This window comes from Anolis sagrei, chromosome 3 (genome assembly GCF_037176765.1).
Source record: "Anolis sagrei isolate rAnoSag1 chromosome 3, rAnoSag1.mat, whole genome shotgun sequence".
Classification (NCBI taxonomy): Eukaryota; Metazoa; Chordata; class Lepidosauria; order Squamata; family Dactyloidae; genus Anolis; species Anolis sagrei.
In genome coordinates this window covers 22,223,779-22,251,013 of record NC_090023.1, presented here as the reverse complement: position 1 = coordinate 22,251,013, position 27,235 = coordinate 22,223,779, and the positions used below count along the sequence as shown (strand labels likewise).

Here is a 27,235-nt window from a genome sequence, read left to right as displayed (position 1 = left end):
TGGAGTAAAGCAAAGGACACCTTTTGGCTTGGCAGATCTACAGCAACCATTGTCTGGTAAGGGACCACTCGGGCTATCCATAAAGTAGCTTGGAGCCGGGAGTAGGGGCCTCATGCCAGCAAAGTAAAGAAAGATTGCCCAGGGAGGGGTCAGAAGATTTCCCTAAGGAAGAAAGGAACAGTTTACCACCAGTTGCCTGCCCTTGATAGCAGATTGAGGAAGCTACCAGTTCTCCAAGGTTATAAAGCATTTAATTCATTTTTTTGAAGATGTAAGCCCAAATAAAGAACTTTGTTGAACTTATTTTGAGCCTCAATAGAACTTTGTGTTGGGAAATCTAAGGGGCCCTTCAGCAGAGGCACCCCGGCGTCCCGATGGGCATACAGAAGACACGTCCTGTAAACAGACATTATTTCAGGCTCAGTGTGCAACAGCACAGTCTCAAATGTGGAAACGGCATTTTTGCAGTTGAGGATAGGTAGCTTCACATAGTAGCAACATTATCTGGCCACTTTTGAGGTGAGATTCTCCTTAAGATTATCAGCTTCAATTTAGTAGTCGCATCTGAAGCAGCAGATGCAATGTCTAGCAGATTCAGATGCAATGTGTCAACTCTCCCCAGAAACCAAAATGACTAAACTGGGTCAATGGCATTCTGTTCATGGCATACACACATGTAATTTCTTCTTATGCTTGTGTATGTTCCCCCACTTTTTTTTTTTGCAGAGGTAGCATTTCCTTTCCTTTTACTGTATTGACTAAGTGTCCTCCTGAACTTGTCTGAACTCTGAAGGCTGTATGAGCTTTATTTTTTTTTACTAATCTTCTTACAGGGTGAAAATATCAGCTAACTTGGAAGGATCCTGTTCAAGTGGCTACATCCAAAGATGAGAAGAATGAATCAATTGCTTCTTTTAGGATTAACAGGAAGGTTTTTTTTTTTACTTTTTGGAAAATTTCCCAGCAAGCACATGCCTTGACTGGGGGAATTTGTAATCTGAAAGATCTTTTGTGGTGACCTGTCACTAAAATATCTAGACTCAGTAATTTTAACCTGATGCAGAAAGAACATGAACACAAAGCTTATAAAGGGATTTGTTTTGAGTACCAGAATGCTCTATTTCTGTTTATTCATCTATGTGTTCTGATATTTAAATGCCATCCAGGGGAAATGTCTTAGCTATGCCTGGAAATGAGACTTCTGCCTAGTTCAAGGTGGCAACTGGTCATGTCCAAAAGCAGCAATGCTTTCCGTGAGATAGTTTGATTGTGAACTATGAAGAAGTTATCCAAGCTCCTTTGTTTATCTAAAAAACAAGTCCAGAACCTTGCATTGTGTCTCTAAAGTTTGAACTTACAACTAGAGATGACTCATTATCTATTGACAAAGTAGCAATCACTGCCACTTCTTGGGTGTGTATGCTGCCAATGTGTACCTTTTTTTCAAGTTACCCATTGATATATGAATTTCATAGGTTACTCAGTGGTAGCTTTGCCAGTTCCTTCCTCTGAAATAGAGTCTACTGAGCATGGAATTCATTAGTGGTTTCCCATCCAAGCACAAAGAAGAACTGAACATCCAAGATCAAAGAGGATCTTGCACCTAAGGGTATGTACGATGCCTATCCAGGGTTTAAACTTACCACTGCAGCAGCATGTGGATGTGATACGGTACTGACATTTTATTTCAGGCCAGACAACCATTAGTCTAAAAATCTTGCTGATCTCTTTCAAATCAGTAAATCTGATACACTTCATCTCCTCGCACTACCGTAGCTATTTTGAAGCAAGTTAATACCATGTTTGAGATTTGCAGAAAAGCTCATGTGAAAAACAGTTGCCTTAGGCAAAAAGAATGAGGAAGCCCTCAGGTTCTGTGTCCCTGCAGAAACGTATCTGGGATACTGAACTAAGAAATTCACACCTTCAGTGTTTATTTCCCCTGTTTTAAGGCTCCATCTCCATTTACAAGTGTTCTGGGAATCGTGTAGTAAAACCATAGCATTTAGCACCTGACAGGACATAAGATAAAAGTCAATAAAAAGAGAATAATTTATTAAAAAGATCTAATGTTACAAGAACAGTAGACAGGAACCAGTATTGAACTGTGTCTTTCACATAGTATATACCATTATATATAGTAAATATATACAGTTGTATACAAGATATCTCACATTTTAAGATGGGACTTCATTTTGGTTTCTGAACCGAGGTTGTTGTTCTATTTTTTCCTGCTCACTTTTAAAATCATCATGACATTATACAAAAATACAGTCTTTTGAATTAATCTGTTACAATCTCAATGAGAGAAAATGAAAACAAACAAGGAAAGATTTCTGCAGCAACACTCAAATCCTTTAAAACAATAACACCAGATAGTTGTCATGAGATGGACGTGTTATCAACCACAACGAAACAAATATGGCAATGTGCAGGTACTTAAACATTTATAAATGTTTATTAGAAGCAAGGTACAACATTTGCACAGATTGAATAAAAAAAGGTACCAGCTTGCATCTGTTCACTGCTACTTAACATGATGTTGACCTTGCATCCATTCATTGCCACTTAACATGATGTTGGGTCAACACAGTTAGTGAACGTTTGGCCGTTAAACTATTGTTGTGTGCCTTCAAGCCATTTCGGACGTATGGTGACATATGGCAAGCCTAAAGCAGTCCTAGCCTGGGGTTTTCTTGGCAAGGTTTTTTCAGAGGTAGTTTGCCATTGCTTTCCTTTGAGAGTGGCAGACTGTGACTTGTCAAAGATCAGCCAATGGGTCTCCATGGTTCAGCAAGGACTGGAGCATTGATCTCTAGAGTTATAGTCAAATATCCAAACCACTGCACTACATTACCTTTTCTATTAAGATCTATAACCTAATTAAAAGTTGAGGTATGCTTGCCATTTTATTTATGGCACTACCAGGGACTGTAAGACGTGTAGATAGGGGCTTAGTAAACCCTCACTCTCTATTGAAGACAATAATAAACCATGTTCCTTTGCTGATTGGCTACCATTGTTCAAAACCCAGGGAGTGGCAGGAGGTGAAAGCATGTAGAAGAGGTAGGAATACTCACCCTGTCCTAATCTAATTAATTTGAGAATGTATTTTGAAACAACAATAGGCAGATGAAGAGAACATCTACAAATCATTAATTTAATCAATGAAGACATATGAAATGACTTCCTGACTGAAGTGTACTCTGGAGTCTTTGCCCCTGTTTTCTCCTGACACCTTTGTCACTTGGTGCTTCAAAATGACAGCAGATACACTTTGAATGACCATGTGTTCTGCTTTATAACTCTCTTTTAGGCTTTAGGTACTAAGACTACCAATCTAAATTTAACACCTGGGGAGCAAACGGGTAGTCATATATTATGGGATACTAATATTTGCTCATTGTATTTCCAAAGGAAGGCGTGAGTCATTTTGTCAATTTCCTTCCTATTCTTAGAAAGTCATTGAAATTGATACCATTTTGAGACTATATGAAGTTAAGGAGTTTTCTGTGCAAAAACACCCACTTTTGTGTGTGTGCAGCAAACTGTTTCTTCTGCACACAGAGCCTTGCTTTCTGTGCAGAAAGCTGGATTCGTATAGAGAAAATGCAACTTTATGCACAGCAAATACAGTTTAAGTACAAAAGCACCACACATATGGGGGTTTTGCACAGAGTTCTGACTTGCAAAGCTTCTCAGTGTGGTGAAAACCCTTTCCAGGGTTTCTTTACGCTTAGGAAACCTTTCTTTCAGCTGTTGATAGAATATTTTCAATATTTTTCTGTCCCTATATGCTTTCTCACTGTGCTGTCTCTATACTCTTCCTCACTATGCTGTCATCTACTGTATATCAAGTATATATACATTGTATATATTAGATCAGACAGGATCTGGTGTCTTTAGGGTATTTAGGCCCTAAGTGTACTAATCTTATTAGTTTATTTCAATGAGACTAGACAGACAATCAGATGTTGAATGGTAAGTCAATGCATAGGCTTATCTCATTGACTGCATACATCTGTTTGAATTGAGTCAGGACTAACAGTAGGATACAGGCTTTTATGACTGCACATCTTTACATATAAATTAGCATATGTAAATCTTAAGTGGATCTATGTTTCTTTCTTGTTAGGTAATGCATTTGGGAAATGTTGAAGTGGTCAGACTAGATGGAGATATTATATGAGGCTTCTGATAGTGTCACCAGGGCCACTCCAACTCATTGCATGATTTTGTGAATTTGTCTGTAGCAATGGGGTGAGTGGGTAACAGAAAGGTTGGGCACATCTAATTCAAGAACTCATCGCAACATTTGATTGGACCATAATGTCTTCAGGAAAGGTTCTGAAAACTTTGGTTGTTTTCAACCACATTTTAGCTATCACATTCTGTAGTCATATTTTTGGTGGTTTCTGACTATAGGATGTCAAATCATTATATGTTATGACTTGCACTTTTCCCAGCCAGGGAAGGGACAATCCTGTCATATTTTTCCTAGGCAATGAGAATTCTACTGTTTCTTTTCACTTGCCAAGTAAGGGATTTTGCCCATTGTCATTGTAACTTTGCATTCTTTCTTCTTGTACACCATCCTCAGTGCATCTTGCAGCAATAAGATAAAAGTTAATTCATATTTTATTCAATAGATTCAGTAAGCTTCTACTTATTTAGACTAACTGTTTATGTTCCTTAAAAAGGGGGACTTAGAGGGTGCCTTTATCTTACCTCTGAAATCTGCAGCACTCAAGATAGCCTTTTTCTCAGTTTCACAATGGTGAAAGTATTCAAACATTTCCCCCCTTTCAAAGGAAGCAATGTGAATAAATGTAAAATCAGAGATCGACATAAAGGAAATTCATTCAACTGCTTTGAGAGTTGGCCTTATTGGGTTGGACAGTGAAAGAATGCTTGGAAACTCTGATCTGAGCTCTTAACACAAATTTTACACTTTATATGCTGAACAGTTTTTCTTCACAAGTGACTTCCTAGGTGCTAAGCATTGTATTTGAAGTTTGTCTTCAAAGTAGCAAGTGTATAGATCCAGTGTTATAGATCCAATATTCAGATTAACAATGATTTCTTTGAGATATATAATTTGAAGCCCGGGCAGGATTAATCTAAGACTTTTAGCTGCCATGTTTCCCTTTCTCTCCTCCTTCATCAAGTCAAAGTGGATAACACCAAAGGAAAAACATTTTTTCTGAAATCTGAGGCTAAAAATCTGAAATGCAATTGTTTCCCCCTTTGTCATAACATACAATCATAACTTAAATAAGGAACATTCAACTGGCTTTAACATGACACCTAACATCGGTCACCTGAGGCAGCAGCCTTGTTTTGCCCAACAGTAGCACCAGCCCTGACATTTGGTATGATTCTCTGTAATATGCATTATTATCATAGTCACTATGATAAAATGCACTGGTACATATATTGCGCACCCAACAAATAGAAAGATTTTGATTTGGCTGCTCCTTCCACAAAAGGCCTCTAGCAATAGAAACATATTCTCTCTCTCTCTCTCTCTTTCTTTCTCAGTGTTCCATTCTATTAATAAATAGACACTTATTTGCTGAAAAATGCCTTTGGGACTAGAATTGGTAGCCAAGCTCTAGTCCAAGCTATGGTAATTTTGAGCCGTCGGACAAATTATAAGATAGTATCTTCTGCCATTCTCGGTGCAAAAATGGATCAGACTGGCAATTGAATCTGGACATGGCATAAAATTCCCACCTCCGCTGAAAGTAACAAATCAATTTCACCTGCAGATAATGTGGATGCAGCATAATAATTTGTGCACTGGTCTTCAGATGATGAAGTGTGCCTGAATGGATAGCTCACTTAATATCCAATATGAACCAGACAAATGTGCTGTTACCATTTAGTTAGGGGATAAAAAGATTGAAATAGGGAGTGGGGTAAAGAAAAAAAGATGGATAGATCACTGTATAAATGAATGAGAAAATAGTATTTCATATTACAAACAAAAGAACACATAAAACTGTTGCAGTTTGAACTTGAAAATAAGATATGGATCTGGAAAAGCTAAAGGTGATGGTGGGAAACATTGACTAGCAGTAGCTATTCCAGTGGATTTGAGATTGAGAATTTGATTGGTTCTGTATTTTGTTGACAACAATCTGGTCACCATGATCTTGTTCCAATCTTAATATGCTTCTTGATATCGTTTCATTTAATCACCAAATATAGACAGTACAGTACCATACAAAAATGGACTACAAAAATAAAGGTCTAAAGACTGAAAGCTGTTTGGGGTTAACAGCTTTGTCTCTTTGCATTCATTTTCTCCTTCCACCAGTTTGCACTAACTGGAGGGTTTGTTGAAGTATCTGATTATAGTTTCATTGCCATTTGCATTCTCAATCAGCATTATTCTTGCTATTAAAAATAAAACATTTCTCCATCAATTGTTAAAGTGGATAATATCTGAGGCAAAACAATAGGTCTGACCCTTCTCCATTCAACTGCTTCAAATGTAACATGTAGTGAAAAGTGGATCATTATATGCCCAGAAAATATAAACAAAACAGAGGAAAAGTAACAGAAATTACCATAATTTGCCAATTTGATTTACCATTCTTTTTTTTAAAAGACATTTGCTACAGTAATTATGATGAAAAGTTTGTTATCCTGCTCTGTCAATTTGAAAAAGAAAATACAAAAAAAGAAGAAGGGAGAAGATGGTGGTGACCCACTAGACTGCAAATGTTCATCGGTTTCTTCCTTTTTAAAGAAAACAAATCCGTGACAACTCAAACAAAATCGATGTACTGTACTAGACATCACAGTTCAAACTACTAATGACACAAGACGGGTGTCAGCTAATTTATAAACATATATAAGGAAAGCAAATATAATTTGACAGGAATTTCATTTGTTTATAAAAGGTCATCTCATACAATCTGCATATTTTCTGTTGGGCAATAAACATCCCCTCTCTCCCAAAGAGGACTAGTACAAAATTGAAAAGAAGAAACCTGATGAATTATGTTAAAATTATTTTTCACCCACAACACTCTTCCTGGCACACTGTAGGCATTTCTAGGTGTTGTTGACCAGTGGGTGTTCTTTCTCTGCCATGGACGCAGAGCTCCACTCCTTGGTGTCACTGGCCTAAAGCAATTGAACAGATGAACGAGAAAAGGTCCACAGAGTTCTTCTTCACCATGAGGTTGAAGGAACCATCAGTACCAAGAGAAATGTCACAGTTGATGAAGATGTGGAGAAAGTATGTAGACTTGACTGAGAACTTGTGACTTTCCCACCTGAAATAGACAAAACAGAAACTGCAAAATAACTATGGGGTCACAAGGGGCTCTTTGAAAAAAACAACAACGGTAAGGTTTGTTTTGTTTGCAACAGGTCAGAATTTGTTTTCAAGTTGAATGCCTCTGCTAAGTCAAGGTACAAAAATACAATTAACTTTCTATTTGGTAAGAAATCCCAAGAGCAAATAACCTGCCTTTTAAAATTTGCAATGCCTGTCCTTTGCAATCTTATTAACCACTCATACTAATTATAGCTAATCAATGCAAACATAAACAATGCACTGTGCCATCCTTTCTTTTTAAATTAGCACTTGTAGGCAGTCTGCTATTTGGAGCTGCAGGTCAGTCCAAACTAGCAAGGTAACATTCATCCATTCAGAAATGCAATTTTCTTACTTATGTTTAAGCTGTCAGTGCTGTTGCTTATGTAGCCATATGGGGTGACAGAATCCTATAACACCTTTTACATAATGTATGTTTACATAAGCAGTGGATGCTTTAATTAAACCTGCTGCTAGTGAATTCTGAAGTTGTGGATTGGGTCAATGTTAAAATGGTGTGTAACAAGCATTGGACATTTTGACAATTCTGCTATGTAGTCAACATCATCAGCAATCCCTTGTGTGATTGCCTTCCAAGTGTAGGGTCTTGGCGGTGGGTCCATAGGTGACTGTAGAGGCCATTACTACTATGTAATAATACTGTTGATGTCCAAGTTTTGGTTCTCCAGGTGTTTGGGACTCCAACTCCCAGAGGTCCTGACCAGATTGTTCAATGTTTAGGAATTCTGGGAGCTAAACTCCGGGAGGACCAAAGGTTGGACACCACTGTAGTAATGTAACAGCAGTCTTCTGCTGAATACAGGCATTATGAAACTGACCAATTCTAATTCTTGTATATGGAAATACACTTACAAAGACATAACTCATCTATAGATTCTGACTGGCATTTCTATATCACATGGCAGAGTCCAACTGGGTAAGGAAGTACATGAAAAAATACACACTAAAATAGGAACCCAGAAATTAAAAGCTCAATGAACCTATGCAAGCTCAGTGATCATGAAATGTTAATAGATGGTTGAAGGAAAGGAACTGAATGGAGTTATTAAATAGTTGAATAGCTTCTCTCCATGCCCGTCCAAGTTTGACCTGTGGTATTTCTGAGGACATTGCTGCTGGAGGAGACATATACCATAGCTGCTAATATAGTTTAAGTTAGACCTCCAAGTCAAAAACCATGACCCTGGTTGGTTTCCATTAACTCCTTGCCTTCGCTACCTGTCTGTTTTGTCTGCAGTACTTTTGTGGGTGTTTTGGGAGGAAGGAGCTTACAAAACAAAACAAAACAAAACAAAACAAACCCCTTTCCATTTGGGGAGTTAATTTTTAAAATGTGCAACTTTTTGAAAATGTATTCATTGGTAAGAATACGGGTGCATGTGTGTGCATGTGCAGATGTCATTTTGGGGAAAACTGCAAAGGTTGGCCACAGTGCTCAGAGTCTCCCTTCCAACCTACCATATAATGTACTATATAAATCAACCTATGTATAAATCAGGACAGATTTTGGGGCAATATTATGAATGTTGACATGACGTGTTGATAAATGGAGGATTATTCTAAACAGAAGGGAAAGTGCTAGTACTTCCTTAGGGAGCCAGCCACCCCTGGCTGTTGCATTTGCCATTTTCCCGCCCAGGCATTCAAAAAGGAAAGAATAGTTGCTTAATGAAGAAATACATGCTCATTTGAATCTCAATGCGATCAGCATATAGTCAAATTATTGGGATCACCTCTGTGACTAATTGAGGAAACAGTGTTGATTTGATGTGACTGTTAACAGCACCCCTCATGAAATATGTGGAACTCCTTGAGTTCAGAGGTGTAGCTGAAGGGAAGTCAATGTTCTCATTCTCCCAAGACACATTTACTCCCCAAATTTTTAGCATTGCAGAAACTCAATTGAACATTTAAAAATACAGTTCTGGCATTCAAAGATTTCTAGTCTGTTATTGTGTTCAACATGGGAAATTTGGGGACTGAAGGTAAATTTCATATAAGAAATTTACCATTCACCTACAAAGATATAACTCACATATTTCATATAAGAAATTTACCATTCACCTACAAAGATATAACCCACATATTTCATATTAAAAATTACCATTCAATTCCTTTCCTTCAACTGTCTATTAACATTTAAATGATAACATTGACTTATTGTCACTGTCCTCATTTTGTCCTTCTATAGCTACACCAGGACAGAGAATGATTAGCTATGTATGCCCCTCTTTGCCAATCCCCGATCCAGCACCCATATTGGAAGGAAATAAGGAATGTGGCTCTATTACCTACTACCACCATGACTGTCAGGAATACGGATTCAATTATTGGTCTGAGTGAATCTCACCCCACGAAGATTTCTCCCAGTGTGACATTTTTCAGTGTGACTTGTCTCAGCATGACACTCTATAGTTGACAAACAATGCCAAATCACACTGATATGGAAAGTCACTTTGCAACAGCATGGTTAGCTCAACACTGTGCTTTCTTGTTAGTCAAAACACAGCCAACATGTTTCCTATTTCAACCAAGCAATCCCTTAATTGGCAAAGTGATGCAAAGCCCTGAAACAATGCAAGACAGTGAAATATGAAAGCTGGAACAAGTTAAACAAAATTGATGGATGTTCTCCTTACCTGAAAAAACTATGTAAGAAAAATTCAGCTCCAATGCTAACTATATCCAGGGAAGTGAATGTAAAGGCTGCCTTTACCTTGGTAGGAAGCTTTCTGTTTTCTGCCCTAGGTGCTTCTTGCTGAAACAGTGTTGATAGCAGTGATAGCTAAATACACTTGGAAAGATTTATGCCCCACAGGTACTCTATTGGATATCTTTCAACATCTCGGGAATTGGCCACTGATAAGAATACATGCCTTTATTCAATTTTATGAGCTTCCACTGCAGTGTAACAATGTTAGCGGAGTTGGAATGCAATAACTATGTGGTCCATTTTTTATTATCAGAAATACTTACCTGAGAAAGACGGTACTCTAATTTGGGAGCTGGGTGTTCCATCTCCTCCTTCGCTGACTGCACGGACCTCTATGATGTAGACACCTACATCAGGGAGAAGCACCACTGCAGACGTTTTCTGTGTTTCAATGACTTGGCTGTTGCTATGACCTTCTTGTCTAAACAAGACCTGTAGATGACATAAATAGGATGAATGTCTGATTTCACATTCTGGAACATGGTAATTAAAGCAAGGACTAAAGAATTTAGGATTCAGCTGAATACACTGGGGACTAGCACTGCATCACTGTCAGCTTTTCTTTGTCTTTTTCAAATCCTTTTATAAGGTTCTCCTTTCCATTGGAGCATTTATTATATGACCGTAACCCTACTTTGATCAACTCTGTACTGTTGTTTTCCTTTCTGACTTCCATCAGTATTAACTGGTTTGTTAGAGACATACAGATATTTATTTATCTTCTGACCAGGCTTAGGAGTTTGAACGAATGCTGGATAGTTCACACTTCTCCTTTTCCCCTCTTCCATGTCAATAACCCCTTTTTTCCCTATCTGTAAGAGTATTATATAGGAAGGAACAACTCTATCACTTTTAATATCTTCCATATTCATTTTTAATTTATGGAAATAGTGGTAAAAAAACAAACTGAAAAGATTTTTCTTCCAACCTTACTACAATATAAATGTTACATTTACACAAGTTGCAATAACAGTTTACACTAACCACAGTTGTAGTTTTAAAATGAGGGATAGAAGCTGATTTTTGGCTCATGGTTAATGCTTAGAACCAGTAAAAATTTAGATATAAGGATCTTAATAGTGTGTATGTGTACATGCCTTCAAGTCACCTGTTGACTTATGGTGATCTCATGAATTTAATAGGGTTTTCTTAGACAAGAAACATACAAAGGTGATCTGATATTTTCTTCCTTGAAATATACTATGCTTTGCTTCTAAGAACAGATGGGATCAGGTGCACAAGCTAAACATGAATCAACACTGTGATATCCAGCAAAAAAATCAGTTCCATTTCAGGCTTTATTCACAGGAAATAATTGAAGGAAATAATAATAATAATAATAATAATAATAATAATAATAATAATAATAGCAGCATTATATTCCCCATTGGTCAGAGTTCACCCAGAAAAAATGTTTACAGTTCTGGGGACCATAGTTCTTAAAGATGCTCAAAGATATTAACCCATTTGGTGCCTGTCTTTTGCCAGATGCCTCTTTAGTGATTAGATTTCTTCAGTAGTATTTTCTTTAGTTGCTATAGGGTCAAGGTTAATTGTTTAAGATGGTAATGTTCCTCTATGTTTGAGATACAGAGAAGCTTGCTGAAAATATGAGATAATAAAGCTTCAGTCCTTGTGAATGGGTATCATCTTATTTGCCATAAATGCATGTATGATGAATCATGTATGATGAAAGCAATATACTCAGACATTAATGTTTGTGTTTCTTTCTTAAGAGGGATGTAAATGTATATCTAAACTTGCCTATAATAAATATCCTTTGAAATTATCAGAGAGTCTGCTTAATCTCCCCTCAGGATTCCAGTACTTAAGAATGTTAACTCTTCTTGTCTGGATTTTATCATCATCACATGCCAGCTTCAAAAACAGATTAGATGACAAATGGCCAAAGACCCTCAGTGTAAAGAGAAAGGGGTGGGAAGCCATGTTTGTTTCAATCCCATCACTGTCCAGCCAGGAAATTACTATGTTAGTTTGCTCCAGGCATTTGGAAGCCGCCTACAACCGCAAAAGATATTGGAAGATTATGCTTTGTCCACATGCTGGAGGATGTTGGTCAAAGTATGTATATGCACACTTATACATTTTGGTGCAGACCAATAACCTCTTTCAAACAATGTGCCAAGAGAGCAACCTGTTCCTCAATGTAATCAACATTTAAGAGGAAGCCAGGTGTTATGAATGTGGACTGTTGAATATCTGCAAGTAATCATAGCAAAGTCTTGGTATTTGCACTTCTGCTCTGTAAAGAAAATACTAATTTTCATGGCATTTATGACACCTCAGGCTTCTGCATTTCCTTAAATCCTATTGCAAATATTATCAAATTGGGGTGTTATCATGGATTTCACTACAGTCTGCACTTCCTAATAGTGAAATGGGATGGTAGCAACGACACCAGGCAGCATATATTACTTAGTTTTAAATCCCCAGTTGACAGTCACTTTATTCAAAACATGCCAGCTGAAGAATAAAGGCATTACATTTAATTTTAGTTCCCCTCCATCAGCTTAGAAAAGATTGCTTTTGTCTGACTCAAAGTTTTTAAAAACGTAATCAAAACAGTTTATAACTCGAGGTAGTGGTGGTTGATAGGATTAAGAAAGGACCTCCTGCATCAATAGAATGGTAGGTATGAGAGATTTGTCTCCCCACAATATCCAAAGCCTCAACGTCAGGCTTGCATACACCATAGTTTACAAAACAGAGCCACTAGTTCTAAGAAGTTGGCAATGTGGAACTTTGCCATTCCCCATCATTCAGGCTCCTTCTACACTGTCCTTATATCCCAGGATCAGATCCCTGGTTATCTGCTTTGAACTGGATTACATGAGTCGCCAATGGCATAAAATCTGGGATAAGCAGATAATCTGGGATCAGGTCCTGGGAAATAAGGACAGTGGGCCCTTCCAGGACATTTCCAGATAGTGCCAAAATGTGGGATTAAAAAGAGGGGCAACCCCCCCCCCCCGGGACCTCAGCAGGTCCCCACACTGACCTGCCAGTCCCAGGATTTCTTCCCCCGCTACCCTCACTGGTCTCCCTTCTGTGTCTCGGGATAAAATGGAGGGCAGACGTGGGACATCCAGCAGAATGAAATGGGAACTCCTGTATTTAAAGTTCTATCTGGATGGGCCTCAGACAAACTCTATATTTCAGAATCTGATTCCAGATTTTTTACTTTAAACTGGATTATATGAGTCCACACTGCCAGATAATCTGGGATAAACAGAAATCCTGGGATCAGAGCCTGGGATATAGGGCTTGTCTGGAAGGGCCCCGAGCAGAAGGAGCCTCAGCAGTACCAGAGAATAATGTGACCTCTCTAAAATCATAGGTTATCATTATACCAAAATAATTCACTTGTGGGACCTCATAGCATTCAGATCTTCTGTTTCCTTTATTACTTTTCTTTTCTTTTCTTCTTTTTTGTTGTTGTTTTGACTTTTTAGATCAGAGCTGCAGACCGTCCTGCCTTTTTCATTTTATTTGTGTTCTGAAACTTGAGTTATTCAAGAGGTATAGGAAATACTACAAACAAGCCACAAGATTGGCTTTTTAGTTGTTATTGTATTAATTGATTTTTTTTAACTATTGTGGCTATTGCTGTTATGTATTTTATCTGTTGAATTGTTGGCATCGAATTGTGCCGGTTGTAAGCCGCCCTGAGTCCCCCCTTGGGGGTTGAGAAGGGTGGGGTAGAAGTGCCCGAAATAAAATAAATAATAAATTTGTACCTATTTTACATTTTGAATCACAGTGCTGAAAAAAGGCATGATGACGAGACTGTTTAGGGTCTACATTAACCAAAACCCCCATACTCACTGCGAATGGTCCACTGGTTATCTTAACAGGGTACAGTGGCTTCCATTGAGTATCATTATTTTGGTAGGTGTATGCGGGGAGATAAAGTCAAGAGATATCCCAAGGCTTCAGGGATCTGGACAGCGGAAATGTATTTGACACCATCATCTTTTTTTGTGCACTTACTAGAGCAGAGCAAGGGGATGGATAATTCCTCCCAGCCAGTGCATTCTGACTGCTGATGTCAGAACTAGGAGCCCATGGGACCAAGAAGGAAAGAATATTTCACCCTGCTTTTTGATGTCCTTCAGGTGCTTCATTCTGACATAAGAATATATAAGCAGAAGAATTCATGGTAGGCAGAAGCTTGATTGGAGTTCTCTGGCTGGATGGCAGCAATGGCATGAAAGAGATGACAGCAGAGAAGAGTGGATGCACTCCCAGGCTGTCTAGACAACTGCCATGCATTTGGCACAAATGTGCTGAATTCAGGGCTGCTCTCGGGCAAATATATATTGGACTAGACCTTCTAATGTAAAGGAGCTCAATGTTGACATAAATCGAGTCCTTTAGCAGACAATTTGTGAACAATGCATGAAAAGCAATGATAGAGGATGGAATGCTAAACATGTGGCAAACTGACCTTGTATCCCATGACATCAGATTCATTTGCTAGAGGTCTAACAGGCTCCCATCCCAAGGACACATGGGAGCCATCTTGTATCCACATAATATTACTTGGTGCTTGACTAGGAGCTGAGAAAAGATTAAAGATAAAGAGATAAATATATGATACACTGTTTAGAAATACATACTGGAAGGTTTTGGGGAAAGCAACAAAATAACCAAGAGGCGGTTTAATTTTTTATTACGTTTATGCTCAATTGCCAGCAGGGTTGGGCAAAGTTCAGTAGTATAGTCTCTTGCTGAAGAAGTGTCATTTTAATAGTTACTGGGGAGGCATGAATCATTTAATCTCCATTTGCTGTTCCATGTCAAAAACATTTAGCCTTGTTTTCCAGAAAGCTAACCTTGCCTCTCATGAATGCCAAATGTTCTTGGTCACTTTTTAGGAATACAAATCCTTTAAAGTGAGCTCATGAATCAAAATAGAGGCACAGTCCTGTTTGCTATTCCACATATATCTCAAGGAAAGGGGAAAAAAGAATTGAAACCTTTTCAGAGCTACACATAGGAGAACAGAAGTTGGGAACCTACGAGATTTCTTGGTAGCAACACGAACAGCATTGCTAGGTGGCCCGTACCCCGCTGCGTTGTACGCCTTTACTCTCAGGTGGTACAGTGTGTTGCCTTCTAGCCCGGTTAGAATGATGGATGACTCATTTCCTTCTGTTCTGGCCTTTTCAGCGGCTTCTTCTTGTTCCATATCTTTCCAATAACCAACCTGTCGATAGAAGACTGTGTAAATGATTGAACAGAACATTTGCGGGGTTCTCCCCTTAATTATGATCATTCATAATGTCTATAGCATGTTTCAAAAACCCATCAAAATACCTTGTTTCCAAACCCTCACACTAAACCTTTGAAATTGTTTTAATGTCTGTGAAATAGTGGTGTCTTCAATGTCTCTTGTAAACATATAGCATCACAGAATAGGAAAAACCATGAGGCTCATCAAATCTATTCCTTTATCACACAGGAACACACAAAGCACTCCAGAAAGATGGCCATTCAGTTTGATCTTTAAAATATCCAAAGAAGGAAAGTCCACTAGTCTCTTGAGGTGATCCACTTTATTTATTTATTTATTTATTTATTTATTTGTGGTATTTCTATGCTGCCTTTCTCGGCTTACGTTTGGCAGCAATTTGTTGCCACACAGTCATAAAACACAATTAAAAACATTTAGTACACATTATAAAACCATATAAAATCTTTAAAAACATATAATCATCAGTGACTTTCTGTTAATTCATTTTCCAGAAGCATTGTCTAAGCCTTTCCGTGCCTACTTTTTCCTAGTTCCATGTTTATCTGTTATGCTGCATTTCCAAAAACTTGTTCAAATAGCCAGGTTTTTACTTTTTTCTGAAATGTCAGGAGGGAGGGGACCAATCTAATATCCCTAGGGAGGGAGTTCCATAGCCAAGGGGCCATCACTGAGAATGCCCTGTCTCTCGTCTCTGCCAGGCGTGTCTGCGACAAAGGCGAGATCAAGGGCTTCACCAGAAGTCACGATCACACGTCTGAGAAAGGTGGTGTATAAATATGGTAAATAAATAAATAATAAATCTTAACTTTGACTTTGTGTCAAACAGCTGTTACAGGAAGGAAGTTCAGCATGTTTAGGTGAAACCTCTTGTAATCTGAATGTGTTGGTTTGTGTTCTAGTGTCTGGAGCAGCAGAAAATGATTTCCATCTTTTACAGGACATCATTTCAGGATTTCAGTTTTGCTATTAATAATCCAGCTTTCTTTAGTCTGGTGGACTACAGTTCCCAAACTTCAGGGTCAGTATGCTCAACACATCTGGAGGGCAATAGTATGAAATAGATTGATAGAGTTCTATAAGCTTTTGGTAAACAATGTAGCTGCAAAGGAAGGTTATGGTCCCTGATGTAAAGCAATAATGACAAGGGAATCTGCAACCTATTTAAAAGGCCAGTTTAAAAGACTTCCGGGAAAGTCCTCCCCCCATCACCACCCCGGCCACTGGAAGAGCAATCAAAGGAATCTCAAAACTCTTAAAGGCTTTGGGGCCACCAAAAAAGCCTGTCCACTGGGTAGTACTTTGTTAATTCCATCATAGATCAGAGAGGGAAGAGCCTGGCCTTGGGCAGCACTTGGATCTAGAACACGTCCAACTTTATTGTTTTCATAAAATGTTTTTCTGAAAGTTCCCAAAGTACATAACTAAAAGCAATCCAGCCTCCCTCCTCACAGCCCTTTTGGTTTGGAAAAGAAATGGCAATGTGGAACATTTACTTGGAGACAAACATTTTTGATGGCAAAAACTGGGAGTCAAGAACATCAGCGGTGTCAAAGTCCTGGTCAGAACTTGTGCTAACCTTGAAGATGTGTACTTTTGTATCCTATAGCTTGTTGGTTTCTAAATCTGACTGGCTATATTTCCCAACTGTTTCAGATATTGGTCTTATTCATTTCTACCTGGAGACAACAAGAACATTTTGCATGCAAAGCAATGAGTCCAATTTGCTAGGTTGGGCTGAAACACAGTAATTGACCCAATGTCATTCATAGAGCTGTCATAGCTTCCTGGACAAATGAACCTACTATCAAGTACTTTAACTACCACTTTAGCTCTTGTACACTGCACTGCATTGTGGCATTTGACATTTCCAACCAGTTGGCCAAAGGGCATCAGGCAATTAGATAGATAGCTAAGATTCAAAGCACTCTGGATTTGCCAGCCTGGGACTTTGTAGCAAGAAGGGACAAGCGAGAATAAGTGCTGACAGGAAGTCAAAACCACTCCAGAAAATCCAAGGGCAGCCTACCTCTGGTGGGTTTTCAAATACATTTACTATTCAGACATAGCGAGCTTCGACTAAATTCTGCGAGGAAGTGGCGTGAGCAATATTTCCTTCCTTGGTGAGCACAGTACACAGCAAGGAAGCTCTTAGCCTGTGCAATGAATTGGAGATGACAGAACACCTGAGGAAACCTTGTAGTGGGTTAATCATACCCGAACAGCAGCGCTGGGGGAACGGTGAGGAAACCGGAGGGTTTGGTTTGAGTTACTCTGATAGGAACAGGTTTCTGTCAAATGTAATTCAGGAAGAACCCTCTCTATGGAGTGGCTTCCTCTTCCTTTGCACACAAAAGCCCAAATCGTTTTTGATGTTTACAAGTCTGTGGCAGTTGCTGCTTGCCTTCTCTGAGTTTTTCTCACTCTCCAGAGGTTATGCTAGCAGTGCATGAATACTGAATAGTTTGTTTGTTATGCTTTCAGTGTAAGCCACCATTTTCTTGCAGGTACTGGTTTTGCAGTGAACAACATTCTCAGTGAGAATAGTACTTTAGTACTATACTTCCCAGAATCCCCTATGGCCACATGAGCTGGAAGATCCTGGAAGATGTAGTTCCTTAAAATTAATTCTCCACATTTTGCTAGAGTTACTCTAATTGACTAAGAACTAGTGCAGTTTGACACCACTTTAATGGCCATTGCTCAATGCTTTTGAGTCATGGGATCTGTAGTTTCACAAGATATTATGCCTTCTTTTCCAAAGTGAGTTGCTCCTTCTTGAAACTACAACTCTGATGAGTCCACAACACTGAGTCATGGCAGTTAAAACGGTGTCCAGTTGCATTAATCCACTGGCTGATCTTGGGCAGGTTACATCACCTAGGAGGGTCCATAAACTGGAGATCAAATCATCACATTTTGGGGAGTGAGACTGAAGACCTCATCACAATGAAGTCTCCAATATGGGGATTCACCAGGCAGCATGGCAAATCAATGGGACAGTGGTAGAAACTGTCATTCTGCATCCCGCATTGCCTGCATTGTCACCTTTCCCATCACATGGGGGGAAAAGTCACTGCCCAGCTTTCCCCCGTACTGCCTCCAATGTAGGCAATGGGAACATGAGTAGCCACCTGTGTTCTCAGGACTTAGTCCTAGGAAACTTCCAGGATGGAGCCAGGACAGATCTCTGCTAGATGTATCCCTGCCTCATGTGAAGAATTTCAATGGGCTGGGTTCTGGTTTGGTCGTGGAAGCATCCTAGGACGGATTCAGAAGCCCACGTGATGAGGTCCTTAAGCTACCAGCTTCCTTAAATTACCACCATGACAGAAGCCTACCTGACAGGGACAAAAAACCATAAAACCTGCTTTATTAATGAAAGGGGAATAAAATTTGGATCTACTTTAAGATAGACTTTTTTTTTTAATCATGGCAGTGAGATCAAGTTCTGGCAGTTATTTCTCCACGCAATCATGGGAATATAATAAACTGGCTGTGAAACTTTTAAAAGACTTTTGAAAAACACTTTTAATAAAGACCAAATGGATGTGCTGCGGAATTTTTCTTAAGGAGAGAATTGTGGAAATAAAAGGACTTTAACTTTTAATAAAAGAGAAGAATAATAAGGACTATAAATAATCGCAATGAATGTGACAAGAAAATCTGTTTACCTTTTGTAAAGTGATAAGTACAAGGTCAGCTTCTTGAAGCTAAAGTTTACTGCCTCAGCCAGACTTTTGCAGTATGATTGCTGTAAAGAGAGCCTATACAACTCCCTCCACTATATATATTCATCTCAGCTTCAGGCAACATCTTTTCTCCTGTCTGTCTTCCAGTGACCATCATTAAAACTAATTTGTTGCCCCAACACCATACTCACAAGTTTTGTATTTTTGTGACTATTTATACACACAGCCTGTCTATAAAGGTCTATTTTTAGACACTTCACTCTATCCATCTGAGGAAGTACTTAGGGCCTGTCTAAACTAAACAGGAACCTCAAATCAGTCCAGACATTACTCCTAAATGTTCTTACAATGTCCAGGTATTTCCAGTCCACAATGCAGGGAAAATCTGGTTAACCCAGTTTTACCCTATGTTAGCAGAAGTTGAGGAATGCTCCAGACTTTCCCCCAAATGCTGAGCAGTCCCACACTTTGGAATTGATGTGGAAAGCTGGACTGGCTCTAATTTAAAGTGGAGCAACTGTGTGCATGGACCAGTACCATTACCCCTTCTTCTGTGTTTTATGACACACAAGGAAAAGGCAACAGAACTTAACTGAGCTTTTGTTTGTTGCTGTGGCAACCACCTAGGGAACTTAGGAGAGCTCCTAACCAGAACTGAGTGCCAAAGGTGCTGTGTGATCTGAGGGGATCTCATTTGAAACTAATTGAGAACTTTTTAGAGATTGAGAGAATATTGTTGGCATTAAACATTTTTATAAACTCGGGGCTTATCTAAATGGACCTAAATCTGGGACTTGTCTGGAGCACTGTTCCTTTTGATTGCTGTTTAAATGCTCTGCTTCCAATTCTGAGTCCAGTCTGACTGATTCATGCATTAGCAAAGGAGTCCAGGTGATGACCAGGAGCTATCTAGAGCTCTGTGGCCAGCTGTCATGGCAATAAATCTCAGCCCAGTAAGGGCTTAACTGGGGTCATTGGTATCCACACTATCTGGAAGAAGGTGGAGAGATCATTACCTTCTTTCTGGTCTCATGTGACCTCTGTTAATGTCAGAACAATGCTCATGTGATTGTCAGGAGCTTATATAGAGCTCTGTGACTGTCTGGGAGTGTTGATGACAGTGACAAAGGTACAATCCATCCCCTTTTTCCTTCTAATGATGGTGAAGGGATTGTGCTGAGGGGCTAAAGTGGTTTTTGGCTTGGCTGAACTGGCTGCCACAGTGGGTAGGAGCTCTGTGGCTGCCATTGGGGTTAATCTAGAGCAATTCTGTTCCAGACTAACCTCAGATTTACTGCTTAGTTTAGACACAGCTTGAAATACTATTGCTGAGTAGTGGTCACTGATCATTTAAGTCAATGTAAGAGTGGATCAGTTCTGTGGCATAGTAAACACAAAAGTAAAATTTCTGGATTAAACAGATGCCTTGTAGGTCTGCCAGAGCATTCCTGCATTGGAAAGAGAACAACTCTCAGCACTTAAAGAGTAAAAGATGCTTTGGAGAGAACAGCTGGCATAGAGTTAAGTAGTTTCCAGTGATCCAAAGTCTCATCACTTCTTATCCATCTATCCCAACTGCTCTGAGAGGTAAGCTGATCCTCTTATGGATTTTCCCAGCTCTCCTCTTCCTGCCCTTTGATTCTCTCACTTCTGCTAAAAGTCAAACTAGCTTAGTTTGATGTTAGCTTAGCACCCTTAGTAAGCTTTCCAATCTTTAATGGAGCTCTTTCAATAAAGCCAGGGTTTGTTTCTTCAGCCATTGGTGTCATTGCTCTTTAATATAAATTGTTAGCCTCCGCACACATGTGCTGTCTCTCATTCTAAACACTCACAAAAACTATATGATTTGCTAAGTGATAGTACCATAATCGCTTCCTATTTTTTAAACCAATATGCAAATCTGGAAACCACAAAGAAGTTGATTTTACAGTAAAAACTCCCAACAGATGGGAGAAAGAGCTAAGGTGAGAGGGTGGCACCGACAAACTGTTAAGATCAGAAATAATGCCAGCCTGTGAAATTTCACTGGCAATGCAGTCTACTGTTCAAGGATGCTTGTGAAACTGAACAAATTGCTGTGATTGCTCCTCAATTCAACACACATCAGACCTGCATTTTCAAGCAGGTCATGGAAGATTTATCCCTCCTGTCAGTTTTGTCAATAAAACAAAGTGGGGAACCCTGGTAAAAGAAGAAGCAAGTGAGCTAAAAAGCAAAGCAAACTGGAAAAATAAACTATCTCTTATATAATATGATTTCAAGAAAGGGATGAGCCATTAAATGCAGGCTTATCCGTGGTCTATGTAGATCAACTAGGGGTGGATCATTTCTAAGCAGGTGACAAAGTTGCAAATTCTCAGTATCCACCTTCTAGCTAGATATGAAATGTCCCTTATCCTATCTCCTTATTCAAGTGAGAAGTAATAATCGCCTCATTTCATCTTGATTGGGAACAGATCCTTTCCAAATGGGAAAGGATTTTTTCTATGCATGTATATACATTTATATGACAAGATGTAAGCAACTGTGGCTGGTACTTAACACATAATGCTTAATAACATTGCCAACGGTTGTCTAAGGTCTCAGATTTTGGCCTATGTTTGGGATTGGGACAATCCTGAACCAGTAACCCCAAGATTTAGGCAAAATGATCTCCTGCGGTTGTGTGTGACCTACCAGTTGGTTCTTGATTCTTTTAGAATTTCACAATCCCCCTCTTTCTGCTCTTGCTCCCTCCTCAAAGGAGTATTAAGCTTGGGTTGTTGTAGGTTTTTTTGGGCTGTACGGCTCTGTTCTAGAAGCATTCCCTCCTGACGTTCGCCTGCACCTGTGGCAGGCATCCTCAGAGGTTGCGAGGCCATCCTGCAATATTATTTAGGCCTTACAACAATTGTAGCTTTTGTCTGGACAAACCAATACCACATAAATGTATAAGTCAAGCTTTATGTAAATTCCATTGATTTACTGGGTCTGCTTAAGCAGAGGTTAACATTTGTTTTTCTATTTAGCAACCGTATATCTTACTTACCATAATGAGCAACCAAGTCCTGTCTAAATAACTTTCTCCGCAATTGTTACTAATACATTATCAAGATTAAAAATTTGACAGATATTGCACTGTGTAATTATTTTAGCAGAAGATAGAGTTAAGCAAATAAAGACATATCACCAACTGAAATTATGTAATGTTATTCACTATCAAATCAGTTTTGATTTGTGCTATTTGTATAAAATTAGACCTTTAATCCACAGCCATGCTTAAGTCATCCAAATTCAGGGCCAATGGCTTTGTTTATTGAATGAATCCATCCGTATTTTACACATTATTTTGAAATATATAATTGCTTTCCACTTTACTGAGCGTTATAATATTTTCCAGTGAATTATGTTGTCTTGTGATATGTCCAAATACAATAGCCACTGTTTAACCATCATCGCTTTTATTAATACCTCAAATCCCTGAGGTCTTCCTACACTTTCTTTGTTGTGTCTCCATGCAATGAGAATCTCTGATACAGACAATCCTGTAGCTTTGACATCTGTTGGAGCAGCACTGGGTTCTGCAATAAGGAAAAGGATTGGAATAATAAAGTTAAGCCATAACAGCTTGTATCTCTCAAAAAGACTCGAGCTGAATTTGTCATGTAGTTTCTCCTTAGTCTCTTTCATATAGCTCAGGATAAAACTTCACAGTTCTTGCGTATCAGAAAAGTAATACAATACAGATCATTACTGCTACTGTATTTCTTTCCACTGTTTTTCTTTATGTCATCTTGTCCTATCTGTATCACTGCCAGGTCCAGAGAGATAGGCAATCTGGAACTCCTACGCCAGATTCAGCTTCTGTGAAGTAGATGCTGTACATGTGCCTTTCCCCCAGCAACTAGCAAAAAGACAGTTGTTGATAGAAGATGCGTATTATGATTTTCAAAAAATATGCCCAAGGTAAATACAACAGAATAATCACATAATCCATCCTACAAATATAATCCATTCATATGTGTTTCAACAGATCAGATTCTTTCATCCACTCAGTCATTTCAAAACTTACTTTTCAAACATTTCCCCCTCTACTTGTAGATTTTGGGCAGAAATTAATATGAAAAAAATAATATGAAGGTTTTTTTTAACAAATATAAAGCCATGCTTTCAAAACATAGTATTTTCCATAATATGCACACGCACACACACACACACACACACACACACACAAGGCTTGTGCATTTGATGTAAACCTTGACCTATTTCATGTCCCGGCTTTCGGTGAAGGCCCTGATCCATTTTTGGGGAGCCTCCTGAAATCAGGAGGGCAGATACCTGTTTTCACTCTGGGGTGCCGAAAGATCAATTTTATATTCGCCCATTATGAGGCAGGGCATCCCAGGTTCCCCTTCCTGTCATTTAAGCTGTTTTAAGAAGTGCTGAGCTGCAGGCAGGCATGTGCTTTAAGGCAGCTTCTTATATATTTCTACTCTAGAAAAGAGGTGCTTCGCTGCAGGCAGGCATGCGCTGTGCCTGAACTCCACATATGCGTTCTCTCTTTAAAAGGCAAGGAGGTAAGTCCTGACTTTATTTTATTATTTATTGATTTACTTCATTTATATACCGCTTATCTCAGCCACTGGGTGACTCAAAATGGTTAACAATAGCAAAAGTCAATGCTCAACAATATAAAAAACACTTAAAAAGCAATTAAAACAATGACATAATAAACAATCAATTAAACATAACTATAACATCTCATTAGCGTCTCATAGGTAGAATCAAGATCCAATCTCATCATCCATTGTTCCATATTCCTATATTCATTATACTGCCTATTCAAATGCCTGCTCGAATAACCAGGTCTTCACTTTCCTCTGAAATGCTAATAGGGAGGGGGGTGATCTAATTTCTGTGGAAGGGCATTCCACAGCTGAGGGGCCACCACTGAGAAGGCCCTGTCTCTCGTCCCCGACAGTCGTACTTGTGATGCAGGTGGGACCAAGAGCAGGGCCTCCCCAGATGATCTTAATGTCCTAGCTGGTTCATAGGAGGAGATGCGTTCGGACAGGTAAGTTGGGCCAGAACCGTTCAGGGCTTTATAGGCTAATGCCTGCACTTTGAATTGTGCCCGGTAGCAAGCTGGCAGCCAGTGGAGCTGGTGCAACAGAGGAGTTGTATGCTCCATGAGCGCCGCTCTTGTCAGTATCCTGGCTGCCAAACGTTGGACCATTTGAAGCTTCCGAACAGTCTTCAAAGGCAACCCCAAATAGAGAGTGTTGCAGTAGTCTATACGGGATGTAACCAGAGCGTGGACTATTTATTTATTTATTTATTTGCTATATTTGTATACCGCCGTTTCTCAGCCTAGCCGGCGACTCAACGCGGTTTACAACATAATATAACAATCAACAGTATACAGTTTAAAAGCATAAAAAACATAGTACACAATTCATACATCAATACCAATCCAGTTCAACTCCTAACTAAAAACGTGATCCAGCTCGTCGTCCATATTGCCAGTCCTTTAGTCAATTACCGTTCATTGCACTGAGTTAACCAAATGCCTGCTTGAACATCCAGGTCTTCAATCTTCTTCGGAAAACCATCAATGAGGGGGCTGATCTTACCTCCAAGGGCAGGGCGTTCCATAGCCGCGGGGCCACCACAGAAAAGGCCCTGCCTCTCGTACCCGCCAGCCCCACCTGTGAAGCAGGCGGGATAGAGAGCAGGGCCTCCCCAGAAGATCTAAGGGTCCTGGCGGGCTGATAGGCCGAGATACGTTCGGATAGGTAAGTTGGGCCAGAACCGTTTAGGGCTTTAAAGGCCAACGCCAGCACTTTGAATTGAGCCCGGTAGCAGATCGGCAGCCAGTGGAGCTGGTGCAGCAGAGGAGTTGTATGCTCCCTGCGCTCCGCTCCCGTTAGTATCATGGCTGCCGAGCGTTGGACTAATTGGAGCTTCTGGGCCGTCTTCAAAGGCAACCCCACGTAGAGAGCGTTGCAGTAGTCCAAACGGGATGTAACCAGAGCGTGGACTACCGTGGCCAAGTCAGACTTCCCAAGGTACGGGCGCAGTTGGCGCACGAGTTTTAACTGTGCGAATGCTCCCCTGGTTACCGCCGAGACCTGGGGTTCCAGGCTCAGCGTTGAGTCCAGGATCACACCCAAACTGCGAACCTGCGTCTTCAGGGGGAGTGCGACCCCATCCAACACAGGCTGTAACCCTATACCCTGTTCGGCCTTACGACTGACCAGGAGTACCTCTGTCTTGTCTGGATTCAATTTCAATTTGTTCGCCCCCATCCAGACCGTCACAGCGGCCAAGCACCGGTTCAGGACCTCGACAGCCTCCTTAGTAGCGGGTGGAAAGGAGTGACAGAGTTGGACATCATCCGCGTACAGATGACATCGCACTCCGAAACTCCGGATGATCTCACCCAGCGGCTTCATGTAGATGTTAAACAACATGGGAGACAATATTGAACCCTGAGGAACCCCACAAGACAACCATGGCCAAGTCAGACCTTGTGGCCTTGCAACTGACCAAGAGTACCTCTGTATTGACTTTCTTACTTTAGAGGAGGCACTTGGCTGGAGGTAGGTGCTCACACTGGGCCTGCACACCACAAACACACTCTCTTTTCAAGGCTAGGAGTCATGGAGCCCCATGTGCTCATGAAAGCAGAGGGGGAGCTGGTGATCGGCTCCGCTTGTTTTTGTGTTGAGTGGGTTTTTGTGCTGAGAGCCCCCTTCCTGTTACATGCTCCTGAAGGTGTAAGAAGTGTTGGAGTTGCCACAGGATCCACACACAACACACACACACACACACACATATCTATTTATCTTTAAATTTCAAGGGCAGTGGATCCTTCCAGACTAGTCACAGCTGTCCTGTCCATGAGAAAATGATGCCACCTCTTTGGAAAAGGGAAAATTAGCACCCATAATCCCAATGTAATTAATATACAATCTACCTGTTCTCAATAATGTTATATTGTTGTATTGGGAATGTTTTTTTTCTTGTTTTAGTGACTAAGAATTCCTCTTTGCAGCAGTGTTAATAATAATTTCTTCTGTTTTCAATGTTCTGGCATAAATGCCATTTTAGATGCTTAAGTAACAGCAGTTTTGAAAAAAAAGATGTAGCAGCAATTGGGGGAAATTATCAGTCTTGTGGAAGTCCCCCCACATCAAGGTTTTCAGAACCTCCATGCACTGGGAGAGAAACTAAGAACTAAATTGTTTGTGTTAGTAACAGAAGTCTCCAATACATTTACCACCCTCAAAATAAGCAATGAGTATTTTAAACAATTTTTTACCCACTATAAGAAAGTATTTGAAAACCATGCAGTTTTAAAAGCTTGTTTGCAATTCAATACCAGGCAGTGGCTAGTTTCTGCAACTAGGGGACTGATTACACTGTCTCCAAACCCCAAATTTGACCAGAGGTCACTATTAGACATCTTGGTGACATTCAGGGGTTTCAACCCAGTTAACACAGTTTTATGAGAAGTTGGGGAAATGTTTTGGGTTAAATTGTGCATGAAAATGAGCACATGGTGTATCAAGGCAATAGCATCACCATAAAGACTATAGATACAATGGAACAGATTCTACCCAAACATTAGGAAAACATAGCCCCGGGTGGTAAGTACTGTTCAGCAGTGGAATATGTTGCCTTGGAGAATGGCGGAGTCTCCTTTTCTAGGGTTTTAAACAGAGGCTTATGGCCATCTGTCAGTACCTTGATTTTGTATTTCTACATGGCAGTGGGTTGGGTTGGATAGTCCTTGGAGTTTCTTCCAATTTTATGATTATATGATTTTCCAGTGGTTCCTCTGGAAGGTTCAGAAAATGATGTTTATTCATGGCCTACTGCTACCTGATCATGCTCTTCTCACTACTAGATATGTGGGCCATTCCAGTGACAGAAATGTACAATGTGTATATGTTAAGAGAGAGAGGAAAGAACCCACACCTGGTGGTTTATGCTTCGACTTTCAAATTGTTCCTCCTTTTATTACACTGCTTGCTTTTTGCAACTTTTTGACTGATCTGAAAAATTTGAAAGGTTGGCCTCATTTTGTTCTTTTTGGTTTGGCCTAGTACAACATTTTTCAACCTGGGGGTTGGGTCCTCTGGGTGTGTGTGTGTGTGGGGGGGGGGGTGTCAGAGAAGTTGCCAAACACCATCAGAAAACACATTAGTTTTATGTGC

The 27,235-nt window shown here is 39.8% G+C and overlaps 1 protein-coding gene across 7 annotated transcripts in view; it reads right to left on the bottom strand.

The window, feature by feature from the left end:
• Positions 1 to 2,028: 2,028 nt before the first annotated feature.
• The window catches only part of CNTN5 (contactin 5), an 826,419-nt gene continuing 801,212 nt past the window's right edge, over positions 2,029 to 27,235 (bottom strand). For all 7 annotated transcript variants that reach the window (XM_067466528.1, XM_067466529.1, XM_067466531.1 and 4 more), the window contains 5 exons: positions 22,485 to 22,594; positions 15,111 to 15,297; positions 14,536 to 14,648; positions 10,331 to 10,499; positions 2,029 to 7,289 (listed from right to left, as the gene is read on the bottom strand). In XM_067466528.1, coding sequence (XP_067322629.1) covers positions 7,186 to 7,289; positions 10,331 to 10,499; positions 14,536 to 14,648; positions 15,111 to 15,297; positions 22,485 to 22,594 — 683 coding nt within the window. In that variant the 3' untranslated portion in view covers positions 2,029 to 7,185. The remainder of the gene's footprint in view (positions 7,290 to 10,330; positions 10,500 to 14,535; positions 14,649 to 15,110; positions 15,298 to 22,484; positions 22,595 to 27,235) is intronic.